The sequence below is a fragment of the Colletes gigas genome, unplaced genomic scaffold (genome assembly GCF_013123115.1).
Source record: "Colletes gigas isolate AHSC1104 unplaced genomic scaffold, ASM1312311v1 Colletes_gigas_Sc00019, whole genome shotgun sequence".
NCBI classification, from domain to species: Eukaryota; Metazoa; Arthropoda; class Insecta; order Hymenoptera; family Colletidae; genus Colletes; species Colletes gigas.
In genome coordinates, this window is record NW_025106648.1 from 5,599,199 (window position 1) to 5,612,311 (window position 13,113).

At 43.3% G+C, this 13,113-nt stretch overlaps 1 protein-coding gene across 1 annotated transcript; it reads left to right on the forward strand.

The window, feature by feature from the left end:
- Window positions 1-228: 228 nt before the first annotated feature.
- Window positions 229-1,826, forward strand: LOC122400584 (jerky protein homolog-like). Its single transcript, XM_043402106.1, has 2 exons — window positions 229-606; window positions 765-1,826. The coding sequence occupies exons 1-2, from the start codon at window positions 229-231 to the stop codon at window positions 1,824-1,826; spliced, it is 1,440 nt and encodes a 479-aa protein (XP_043258041.1).
- Window positions 1,827-13,113: the final 11,287 nt, after the last annotated feature.

Here is a 13,113-nt window from a genome sequence, read left to right on the forward strand (position 1 = left end):
TGACATATCTGGGCACCAACCGCTGACCTGGGCCCGTAACCGCCTCGCGGAAAACCCCGGGCTCGCAAAAATTATTAAAAATTTTTCTTTTCCTGACCTTGGTCACGCCCATTGCGAGGTTACTTTTTTTTGGTAACCTCGACACGAAGGGAGATTAAGTCAAAAATTCAAAGTGACAACACCAAGAGGAGAAAAGTGTGAAAAGTGTACGTTTATATTTTTTCAATAATGTCGTGTGACAAGACTTTAAAAAGGAAAAGAGTGGTGCTAAGTCTCGACGACAAATGTAATATTTTAACACGGATGAGAAACGGTGAATCGGGATCTGCGTTAGCAAAGGAGTATAACATCGGAAACTCAACAATATTCGGATTAAAATCAAACGAAGATAAGATTTTACGGTACCGCGAAAATATACTCATAAACAATAGAAATGCAACTAAGAAAAAAGTGATGTCGGCTGCTGAGAATCGTAATTTGGATAGTGCAATTTTCCGATGGTTCTCGCAACAGCGTGTCATAGGGACACCCATCAGCGGTCCAATTTTATGCGAAAAAGCATTGCAGTTGAATTCAAAGATGGGAGGCAATGACAATTCAGGGCCAGTAATGGGTGGCTGGAAAATTTAAAAAAACGCCATGGGATACGATTATTGAATATTCAAGGGGGAAAGCTCTCAGCGGACATGGAAGCTGCTGAAATATTTAAGAAATTTTTATCAGACTTCATAGGAGAGCATAAATATTCGGAAGACTGTCTATAGAATGCCGATGAAACTGGCTTGTACTGGAGATCATTGCCCCGAAAATCACTTGCTTCAAGTGCAGAAACTACCGCACCTGGTCATAAGATTTCAAAAGATCGGGTGACAATTATGGTTTGTTCCAACGCCACGGGAACACATAAACTCCCGTTACTTTTGATAGGGAAATATGCGAAACCCCGGTGCTTTAAGCATGTTAGTAATCTTCCGGTCAATTATAAGGCACAAAAAAATGGATGGATGAATACGGAACTTTTCAAAGCCTGGTATCTTTCCGATTTTATTCCAGCGGTTAAACGGCATCAGGAAACCACAGGGAATAAAGGAAAAGTGTTACTCCTACTGGATAACGCTCCATCACATTCTGTAGCAGAATTGAATACATTGACCGATGAAATGTTCCGTGTTATATTTTTCCCGGCAAATGTAACGTCATTAATCCAACCAATGGATCAGGGCGTTATCGAGAAGACCAAAAGATTATATCGTAAAAATTTACTTACAAAAATACTGCTTGAAGAGAATCAAAATGTAGTTCAGTTTGTCAAGCATATAACATTGAAGGATTGTTGCAATATAATAAATGAAGCATGGAACTCGCTGACACGGGACAATCTTCGCAACGCATGGAGAAAACTCCTTCGTGACAACGAAGTGGAGGTGCCCGAAAGAAGAAGCAGGGACGATGAAGAAGAAATTTTAAATATTCACCAGGTTGCAAGAACCATTCCGTGTTATACTGATAATGAAATTGAAGATACCAACGAATGGCTTGGAAGAGATAAAAACGATCACGGCTTCCAAATTTTAACTGACGAAGAACTAGTAGACAAATTTACAGGACACAATGCAACAACTGACGGAATAGAGGAAGTAATTGATGATGAAGAATCACAATTAGCGATCAATGAAGAAGTTCCCACCGATGCCGATGCACTAGCTGCTTTTAAGACTGCAATAAAATGGTTCAAAGCACAGCCAGAATCGAATATTGCTGAGTGTGAATTAAAATGTCTCCAAAACTTAAAAGAACTTGCATGTTCAAAAATTGCGAACGGATAAAAACTAATTATATTTATTGTTATCAATTATTTTCCCTTATGCTATTAAGACCTAATTGTTTTGTCTATGTACATACATATAAATGTTTTAAAATAAATTGTGAACAATATGTAAAAATGATCTACAAATTTATTAATTGTATTAAATTACGTTTCATCTTGTATCAAATGTTAGCTCCCATTACATATTGCATTTGTATAAGAATGCGCGTTCGTTTAACTAAAAATACGCGTTCGTATAACTAAGAATACGGGTTCGTATAACTGAGAGGCGCGCGACCACTGTCCGGATAATAGAGGCTCAGTCACGAGTCTGTATATCTGAGGTTCAGCAATATTTCGTTCGGATAAATGAGGTTCGGATAACCGAGGTTCTACTGTATATCTAATATACGGATAAAATCACGTACAAAGAAAATTAGAAATTTAGATCAAGAAGCTAAAGAATTAATAATTATGTAACATGAAGTATGTAATAACAAATACAAAGTAAATATTACTAAAATAATTTTTTATGATTTTTTCTTTCACCTATTTGTAACATAATGTTAATATATTATTGATCCCAAATTTCGTGTTGATATCTCTTACGGTTTAAAAGTTATATTCAAATGTCACTAAATTTTCTGATTCGGACCACTGTACGCCGGCATCGAAAAGATCAAGTGGACTGATTATGAGTATCGTGCCTTCCAGAAGATTGTGAGATCACTCAACTACAAGAAAGGCTTTAATGTTGAAGTCGATCTTGAGCATGGAAATGGAACACCTGCGCAATACGTACAGTTCGCTGACGACTGGCAAGTTGATGCGTCAGTCCATTGATTTTCAATGACGGATATAACAGATTACGATGCAAAACTTGGGATAGCATTCGGATTCGGAGATGCTGAACAATGTTCCATCTCTTCCCGATTTCGCGGCACCACAAAATCTAATTGATTAGTGGAATCTTTGTGGAATAATAGCTTTTAATGTTGTTTCTTGTGTTTACAGTGAAACTCAGTTTGGTTATTATTTCCTCAAGATAAATTAAAGATCAAAAGGATAAACCTACTATACATATATGTACATCCATTGTGCTTTGCTAACCATTGTTGTAGATTTTAATAATATTTGCATCAATATGTAAAAATCAAACTAAAATTCTTTTTTATCATCAAAAAAAAGTTTTTTTATTAGCTATTTCATGAAATAAACATATATTTCATTATTGTTTTTTTACTCTATTTTACATTATTTAGTTCATTATATTATTATAGTAATGGTTGTTTATAAGAAAAAAACAAGTACGTCTACAAACTGTAATATTATTCCAATTTTGTCTTAAGGGGTAATGCCACTCTAGAATCTTAAAAAAATGCTAAAAATTTTTTTTGTCTTAAATGATGGCTTAGGGTCTTAGAAATAAGGCACAATAAATTTTATAAGGGGGAAAATGTTTTTAGTGCTTATTCCGTGACATGTGGCTAAACACGTTGCAGCGCGCTCCGAGCTCCTTCCAAGAGCGTTTGTGTGACGCGCTGCTTTTATGACTATACTGCCTGGAATAATAAAGGAATCGAATTATCTGTTCATGCTAATATATTCTATGCTTCAAATTGGAGACCTAGATGGCACAAGTGATTAAAAAACAAGTGAGTAAATAAAACCCAAATATATTTGTGTAGCATCAGTTCAAACGCTGAATTGCTATTATAAATGAAACGACATGTTTCGCGACGCACCACAAATAACGAACCGAGCAATGAAATTCATACAACGATTCAACAAAAAGCAACTGATCGAATATATCAAAGAGACGACCGTTGAATCGATTTGAAATGGAGTCGCCGCAGCTCGAAAGCGTTAGCACATCTGCCAAAAAACTGAAACTGTCCGAAGATTGTTACAACGTTGAAGTCGACGAAGCATTCGGTTACCGTCTATTGAACTTTATCGCTGTTTTTTCTGCTATTTCAGAAGTTGTAGTGTGTAAAACGTGCAAATCAAATGTGAAATTTACCGAAACAGGCAAGCGTGGCTTAGGATTTAAAATCGTCATATCTTGTGAGAATTGTGAACAAACCTTCATTTCGAGTTGCCCATTTATTGATAAAGGATATGAAATTAATCGCAGAATTATCCTTGCTATGCGGTTATTAGGAATTGGTGTAAATGGAATAGTAAAGTTTTGCGCCTTCATAGACCTCCAACGCCCGATTTTTCACTCGTTTTACGATAAAGTTGTCCGCACGATTTCTGTCGGAACAGAAGCTGTTTGTCAAGAAAGTATGAAGAAAGCGGCACAAGAGGAGAAGGCTAAGTCTATTGAAAATAACGAAAAGAATGGTCTAACTATCTCAGACGATGGAACATGGAGGAAACGTGGCTTTTCATCTCTGTATGGAGTAGTGTCGCTTATCGGATGGTTTACTGGAAAAGTGATTGATATTGGTGTGAAATCTAAATATTGTAAAGCTTGCGAGTTTTGGAATAAAAGAAGTGACACTGAAAAGTATACAGAATGGAGGTATTAGGCATCACAATCGGGCCCAACTGCTACAATTACTGCGCGGAGGCTGACGCGCGCCGCATCAAGTTTTCGGAGAGATCGCTGACTGATGCTGCAAAAGAGGCTCGACTGTCTTTAAAATCAGCCAGAAAGGAAGAAGAGGAGGAGAGCATCAATTGAGAAGGCCAATTGTATGGTGCAGGCATCGCAGACTAGAGGTAAATAAAAAATTCTATCGAAAAATGATACGTAAGGCTTTAAAGGCGTTTTTCTCAAAACTGCATTTTTCAAACTGGCCGGAAACATAACTTGAACAGATCTTCACTGATTCACTTGAAATTTTAACTGTACTTTCAAAATTATATTATCTAGGGAAGTACGTACGGATTTTGCGTGTCGTTGTAAACTTTTTTTGTTATGAACAATTTTTCACGTAATGTTTACTTGAATATGAAACTTTTTCTTCCATCATGCACCATTCTTACAGAAAACGGTATTTTTTAATTTCCGTATGTACTTCCCGAGCTAATCTTATATAGAATTCAAAAACCGATTGTTTTTTGTTCCAGGTCAAAAATTGAAGGAGAAATTTTTCCGGCCGCGGAACACTATCCGTGTGAAGAAGCTTCCTTTGCGGAGCTGTACCGTCGCCATTTTGTATTAAAAAAACTTAAAAAAAATTGTGATCATACTTCAAAGTATGTACAAGAAAGGCCTTCAAACAGATTTTGTATTCCATTTACTATATTCGCATAAAAAATTCTCAAAATTAGGCTGTTTTTCCGGGCGCTAGAGTGGCATTACCCCTTAATTTATCTAAAGCTGAATGGTAACAGTAAAGTCACACGTCGACAAAAACCGAGCGTGTTGTGATCGTCGGCTTCGCAGCCCTTTTGGACATAAAATAAGAGAAGCTCGATCGCGCCGCTTGGCACTTAAACGGTTAAAGAGTAGGGTGGAACGAAAAAATGAAAATTGTGTGACTGTTTTCTAATAGTGAAAAAAAGTTGCCTTTAGGCTTTCAGATTAAGCCTGTAAAAGTTAGTTTCTGTCAAAACAATTTTTGAGGTGCCGCAAGGGGTTGGATTTTTTTCTTTTTCATTTTTAAACATATTTTTTTAAATTTATATCTATAAACTGTTTTTATAGGTTTAAAGTAAAAAATGATCCTTCACATTTCCTTTTATAACGGAATTCGTGTAAGGAGATAGTTAAAATTTTTAATTCTTACATTTTTAAAAAAATTTCACCTTTTTTAATACTTTATAACATAATTTCATGGTATTGTAGCGGCCATTGTATAGCCACTACGCCCTTGCCAGAGTATGAATGGGAATGGAATGTAAGGATAGTTTTAAGCTTTCTATTTTTCCATTTTCCCAGGGTCTCGTGCGAGCCTAGTCGTCCTGTTAAACACTTGGCGACCAGAGCCGTGCGAGGCGTCTGTTTTCCCTCAAGGTTTCGCCTGGGCCTCGGACCACCCTGATCCGGGCCCGGCGAGCCTCTTGACTTTTATGACTCGCTTTCGCTAAACTTTTCCTATACTGAGTATTTTCCAGTTTCGTTTTTCCGTCTTTCTGTCCTGTCTCTTTTTCTCTACCTTTGCTATTAGGGTAAGAAATTGTATATATTCAGGGGACGTGAGAAGAAAGACCCCCAGTCTATTTTAGACCTCAGTCTGGCTAAGACGTCGCGCGTTTGCGAAGCCAGTTATAGTGTCGATTTTACCTACGTGTGGCTACACCCCCGACACCCGCGAAATAAACTCTTTAATAATTGTTGGGGTAGATTGAGGTTTGTCACTTGAACCTCCAGCCCCCTCAATTAATTGGTGACCCCGACGTGATCAACGTCGTAAAAACAATTGTAGTGTACGCGGGTGACGCGCAAATAGACGCTTGTTTAGTGATTAAGTGTAGTGTAGCCATAGGTTAAGTTTTTTGTGAACTATAGACATTTTTTAATTTATTGGACACGATTAGTGACAATGTCTCGCGACACCGGTAGTGCATCGGTGTGTGTTCCGTCGGCCGTCGGCACGGGTAGTGTAACCTCCGCCATGGAGGCTATCATAGATTCTATGATGGCCCAGTATGCCTTGTCGATCAGACAAGAGCTCGCCGCGATGCGGCAAGGGTTAAGGAGCGAGGGACGATACTCGGGTCACGAGAGGAACCGTCCGCCACCCCCGGAGCATCAACAGCCGCACCAACGCCCCAGTTCTCGGCGTCGTACCGAGGTAAGACAGGGGATGTGCTTTTACCACTGGCGGTGGGGGAATAAGGCCCATCGTTGCATCCCGCCTTGCACCTGGAATGGCGCACCGGGAAACGACTTGGGCAGTCGTTAATGACGGCGAATGACGCCTGCCCGACGCTACGCCGTCTGTTCGTGACGGACTTTGTGTCGAAAACGCAATTTTTGGTCGACACAGGAGCCGACCTTTGTGTTTTCCCGCGGTCAATGTCTCGCGGTGCTCGGCAGAAATCGTCGTACGTGTTGTTCGCGGCGAACGGGAGTGAGATCTCGACGTACGGTGCCGTCACGCTGACGTTAGATTTAAGTTTACGTCGGGCGTTCACCTGGAGATTTGTTGTGGCCGAGGTTTCCAAACCGATAATCGGCGTAGACTTTTTATATTATTATGGACTTCTTGTAGATATTAGGAACCGTAGATTAATGGACAATGTGACGTCGCTGTCAGTGCCGGGCCAGCCGGCAGGTGAAAGTGCGTCGAACATTCCGCGCGTAAAAACAATAACCGGTAGTTCGGTGTACGTGGAGTTGCTGCAGAAATTCCCGGAAATCACCAAACCGATGGGGATTCCGGCTGCAGCGAAGCACTCTACGGTGCATTACATTAAAACCACAGCAGGTCAACCGGTCACCTGCAGGCCACGCCGTTTGGCGCCGGATCGGCTGAAGGCAGCGAGAAGGGAGTTCGACGCGATGCTACAGCTCGGGGTTGCCCGTCCGTCGGAAAGTAGCTGGTCATCCCCGCTGCACGTGGTGCCGAAGAAGGAACCGGGTGAGTGGCGACCGTGTGGTGATTACCGGGCCCTGAACGCGAGGACATTGCCGGACAGGTACCCGGTAAAAAACATTCAGGACTTTGCGCAGTCGCTGCATGGTAAGCGTGTGTTCACTACCATAGATTTAGTGCGCGCGTATAATCAAATACCGGTAGCCGCCGAAGACGTGCACAAAACGGCCGTGACTACCCCGTTCGGGATGTTCGAGTTTCCGGCCATGCCCTTCGGATTGCGTAACGCGGCACAGACGTTTCAAAGGTTCATCGACGAGGTGCTTCGCGGTTTAGATTTCGCGTACGCATACATCGATGATATTCTCGTGGCGTCGCAATCCGAAGAGGAGCACGTTGAACATTTAAAAACATTATTTAATAGGCTTAAGGACTACGGCATCGTAGTGAATTCCGGGAAGTGCGCGTTCGGTAAACCGCAGGTACATTTTCTCGGTTACGAAGTGTCGGAAAAGGGTTCGCGACCGCTAGACTATAAGGTGCGCGCGATAGCGGAATATCCGAAACCCGTGACGGTAAAACAATTGCGGCAGTTCCTAGGTATGGTGAACTTTTACCGACGGTTCATACCTAGGGCTGCGCAGGTACAAGCGCCGTTGAATAACCTGCTAAAGGACAACGTGAAGGGTCGCGCGCCTGTTATTTGGACGCCGGTGTCGATAGCCGCGTTCGAGGCCTCGAAACGGGCTTTAGCGGAGGCCGCGTTATTGGCGCACCCGCGTAGCGATGCCCCCCTCGCGCTCACCTGCGACGCGTCCGATTTCTCCGTCGGCGCGGTACTCCAACAGCGTACGGACATCGGCTGGGAACCATTGGCGTTCTTCTGCAAGAAGCTGACCGACGCCGAAGGGAAGTATGGAGCATACGACCGGGAACTGCTGGCGATCTACCTGGGCATCAAACACTTCAGGCATATGGTTGAGGGTCGGGTGTTTGCTATTTACACCGACCATAAGCCGATCACGTTTGCGTTTCGGCAAAAGCCTGAGAAGTGTACGCCCAGGCAGTTCCGATATCTGGATTTCATAGGGCAGTTTTCCACCGACATCCAACATCTGGCCGGTAAGGATAACGTGGTGGCGGACGCCCTGCCCAGGATTGAGGAAGTCAACGGACTCCTCGACTACGATGACCTCGGAAGGGCCCAGGAATCCGACGAGGAGCTTCAACGGTACCTGCGTGGAGAAATCGGGAGCGCGTTACGGTTGAAGCGAGTGGGGGTTCCGGATACGCACCGTTTGGTGTATTGCGACGTGTCGACCGGGTCGGTAAGACCGTTTTTGACAAAGTCGTTCCGTCGGGCGGCTTTCGACACGTTACATAGACTTGCCCATCCGGGGATTAAAGCGTCGGTTAGAATAGTGACCGAACGTTTTGTGTGGCCGTCGGTCAAGGCCGATTGTAAAAAGTGGGCGCGCGAGTGCGTCGAGTGTCAGCGGTCGAAGGTGACACGACACGTGCATTCGCCGCTCGGAACGTTTGCGCCCTCGGGACGATTTGAGCACATTCACATTGACATTGTGGTGTTGCCCGTTTCCGAGGGATACAGATATTGTCTGACCTGCGTCGACCGATTTACGCGGTGGCCGGAAGCGTTCCCGTTGAGGGATCAGGAGGCACCGACGGTAGCGCGGGCGTTTTACGAGGGATGGATTACCCGGTTCGGGACCCCTCTTCGCGTTACGACGGACCAGGGCAGGCAATTCGAGTCGCACCTGTTCAGACACTTAGGTGAGCTGACTGGGACATCGCACCTCAGGACGACGGCGTACCATCCGGCGGCCAATGGCATGGTGGAGCGTCTGCACCGCCAGATGAAGGCAGCCATCCGCTGTCATCAGGAGGTGCAGTGGACAAAGGTGCTTCCCACCATACTGCTGGGCATCCGCGCAGCCTGGAGGGAAGACGTAAAGGCGACGGCAGCGGAGCTTGTTTACGGCGAAACGCTGCGTTTGCCTGGAGAATTTTTATCGCCGCGACCAGCCGCGACAGATCCGGACGTGGCTGATTTCGCGAAGGAGCTGCGCGTGCAGTTTCGCGAGTTAGCGCCAGCTCCGGTTACTCGCCATGGGGCGAGAAAAACATTTGTGTTCAAGGACTTGGGGGTGGCTGAGCAGGTATTCGTACGGAACGATAAGGTCCGGAGCCTGCTGCAGCCACCTTACGATGGACCATATACGGTGGTTAGCCGTGGTCCAAAGACATTCGTCGTTAATATTAAAAATAAGCCGGTGACTATCACCGTTGATAGGTTAAAGCCGGCGTATACAATGTCTGATGCGACGGAAGGGGACACGACCCCATCTCCGCAGACGACCCAAGCGGCCAGTCCGGCGCCGCAGCAAAATCCGCGAGTTACGCGTTCCGGGAGACGAGTTCGGTTCCCGGATCGATTGCAGTTATGCAAAATCAAATATTTTTAATAATGTTAAGAAAGGTATTTTGTAAATATGTGCCGCACGTAGGGTAACGCGTAGATATAGGGTAATTATTAGCGGAATGGATGGATGAGTGATTTTTTATTGTATTGTATGAGTATGGATATGTATGGACAAGTCTATTATATAGTATGGGTGCAAATTATTTATGTGTACGGTATATATTGTGTTTTTAGTCTGTATGTTTGGTTGACTGTATGGGATATTTGTTTCGTGATTGGTCAATCACTGGCAGGGGGGTGATGTAGCGGCCATTGTATAGCCACTACGCCCTTGCCAGAGTATGAATGGGAATGGAATGTAAGGATAGTTTTAAGCTTTCTATTTTTCCATTTTCCCAGGGTCTCGTGCGAGCCTGGTCGTCCTGTTAAACACTTGGCGACCAGAGCCGTGCGAGGCGTCTGTTTTCCCTCAAGGTTTCGCCTGGGCCTCGGACCACCCTGATCCGGGCCCGGCGAGCCTCTTGACTTTTATGACTCGCTTTCGCTAAACTTTTCCTATACTGAGTATTTTCCAGTTTCGTTTTTCCGTCTTTCTGTCCTGTCTCTTTTTCTTCCCTCTGAAATGGCAGCGCGGGCATTTCACCCACTAGGGCGGAATGTGCCATGATGAGTATAAACGCTTGCGTAGAAATATGCAAGCCCGCAAGAGACTGAGCTTCGCGCTGGTGACCTCGCCTCCTCGTGGCCCCCGCTGGAAACGCTTCGTCGCCAATGTTGCCCATGGCGGGATTGGTGGCGAGGCGGCTAAGTAGGTCACCTCCCTTCCGGGACAGTCTACCTCTCTGATGATCCGTAACAGGTGAAGGGGGGGTATTTCCGGGCCCGCCGTGCATAACACCTACGCACGTGCCCCCTGGTGGTGGTTTTACGCTCCCAACACCCGTCGGTATAGGCGAAAGCCTGGGTACGACGCAGCTCGCGCATGTAGCGCTCGTGGAGCTGAAGTGACAATCATTGTCTCTTTTTCTCTACCTTTGCTATTAGGGTAAGAAATTGTATATATTCAGGGGACGTGAGAAGAAAGACCCCCAGTCTATTTTAGACCTCAGTCTGGCTAAGACGTCGCGCGTTTGCGAAGCCAGTTATAGTGTCGATTTTACCTACGTGTGGCTACACCCCCGACACCCGCGAAATAAACTCTTTAATAATTGTTGGGGTAGATTGAGGTTTGTCACTTGAACCTCCAGCCCCCTCAGTATCATAAAGTGCCAGCGCAATTTGAAGTGACCTTGGGTGAAGTCATATATTATTGTCAGGAGCAAACCAATCGCATTAACATATTCGTTGCGGATTCGTAGGAAGGTACTTCAATATATACAACACGTATTTTTTCAACCCAGTTACTGTAACATTGAATTTGCTGTTTAGATGTTATTCAGTTATTAAATTGAAAACGGCTATAAGTAATACCTGCGCTGAACCTTTGTTGTAAGTATCTATAGCAACACGTGCTGTTTCGCTACGTGCAGGACGGATTTTAACAAACGAAACATGAAACAAATGACGGTGTCAAAAGGCATCATCCGCAGCGAATGTGTTAAGAGTGTAGGCATTATAAGCAAGCATGCCAATTGGTGTGGTCGTGCACCCATAATAATATAAATTGTACGTTAGATAGGTGTGAATGATCTGTTGTGTATCGCGAGGTGTATGCTATAGAAAAATAATAATTCACTATTTCCGAGATCTTGTTGGCGAGTGTAAAAGAAAATGGCAACGCTAAAAAAAGTACAAACTAGACAAGCAGTTGAGTGTTCTATATTTGGCTGTCCAAAGGACTTAAATGACAACGTTCTTCCCAGTTATGAAGATATTATGAAGTGTTACTTGTACATACGGCAGGAATTAAGAGCACTGAGCGAAAAGGAACCAACGGTAGGTGAACTTACTGACAAATTAGTTCCAAAAGTTGAACGAATATGGGTAAGAGCTTCTATTCCCATTGTCTCTCAAACTAGAATATCACAGATGATAAAGTCATATCATGAAAAATATAGAAATCTTTTAAAATCAAAGGGCAGAAAAGGAACTCAGAAGTATGACTCAAATTTAAACACCTTTAGAATAAATTCAAAGCAACTTTTTGATATAGCAGCCTGCAAATGTTCTGATTTTGCGAGGTGTGAATGTGAAAAAATTAAGAAAGTCCCTATTATTGAAAAAGCGTTTTTGCAAGACCAAAGATCACAGAGGCACATGGTCATACGTGTATGTAGTGTTGACAAAGCCACTACTAAACAAATTGCACACAAGGAGATAAGGAAGCAAGAACAACATTGCAGAATTTTTAAGTATAGAGAAGAGACATCGGATAATATACGAATGAAACTGGAAAGTTTAAAAAGTACAAAAGAAACCAATGAATTTGATTTAGACTCCAAGGAAGAATCCGAGGAAGAAGTTTCGCCAGTACGTCTACCATCATCGTCAGCGGTTGAGAATTCGCGTTTAGAACCATCAACCTTGCAGATGCAGATGCGTGTTAAATTGCCGTCGCTAGCATCTATCTGTGATAGAACTGGGGTTTCGGGCAGAGCAGCGGCAGCCATTGCCAGTGCAGTACTTGAAGATGTTGGATTGATTACATCATTAGACAACACCAAAGTAATTGATAGGATGAAAGTAAGAAGAGAACGAAAGAGGAATCGAGAAAGGCTTACTGTGAAATCGGGTCATGAAACAGATGAGTTACAGAATCTTAGAATTAAAGGCTTCTAGTTTGACGGAAGAAAAGATCATACTATTGTACAGGAAAAAAAGGAACCAAATATTATCGTAGAACCATCTTAGAAGAACATATCTCTTTTGTAGAAGAACCTGAATCAAAATATTTAGGTCATGTTAGTCCGGAATCAAGTACTGCACTTAACATTAAAACCAGTATTGTGTCTTTCTTGCAGAAAAAGCAAATCAATATTTCAAATATCACAATAATAGGATGCGATGGTACTGCTACAAATACAGGGAGTACTAATGGAATTATTTCCCTGCTTGAAAAAGAAATGGGAAGACCCCTGCAATGGATAGTTTGCCTCTTTCATGCAAATGAACTCCCTTTTCGTCACCTCTGCAGATTTTTAAGCGGCAAATCTACAGGGCCAGCGAGATATGCAGGAGATATAGGCGACAAGATTGGTAATTGCGAAGAACTTCCGCTCGTTAACTTTAAACCAATCGAAGGATATCTGCCGGATATACTAATTGTATTAAAAGATTTGAGCACTGATCAAAAGTACCTTTTGGAAATATGCCAGGCAATTTCTAGTGGTATATGTTCTCCTGATATAGCAAAAAGGAACCCAGGTAAACTT

Bases quoted from the DNA above. Each gene is read 5' to 3' on its own strand.
- LOC122400584 (XM_043402106.1), top strand. From the start codon at position 229: ATGTCGTGTGACAAGACTTTAAAAAGGAAAAGAGTGGTGCTAAGTCTC. The intron at 607-764 runs GTAATGGGTGGC...GACTGTCTATAG, and splicing joins GCAATGACAATTCAGGGCCA to AATGCCGATGAAACTGGCTT.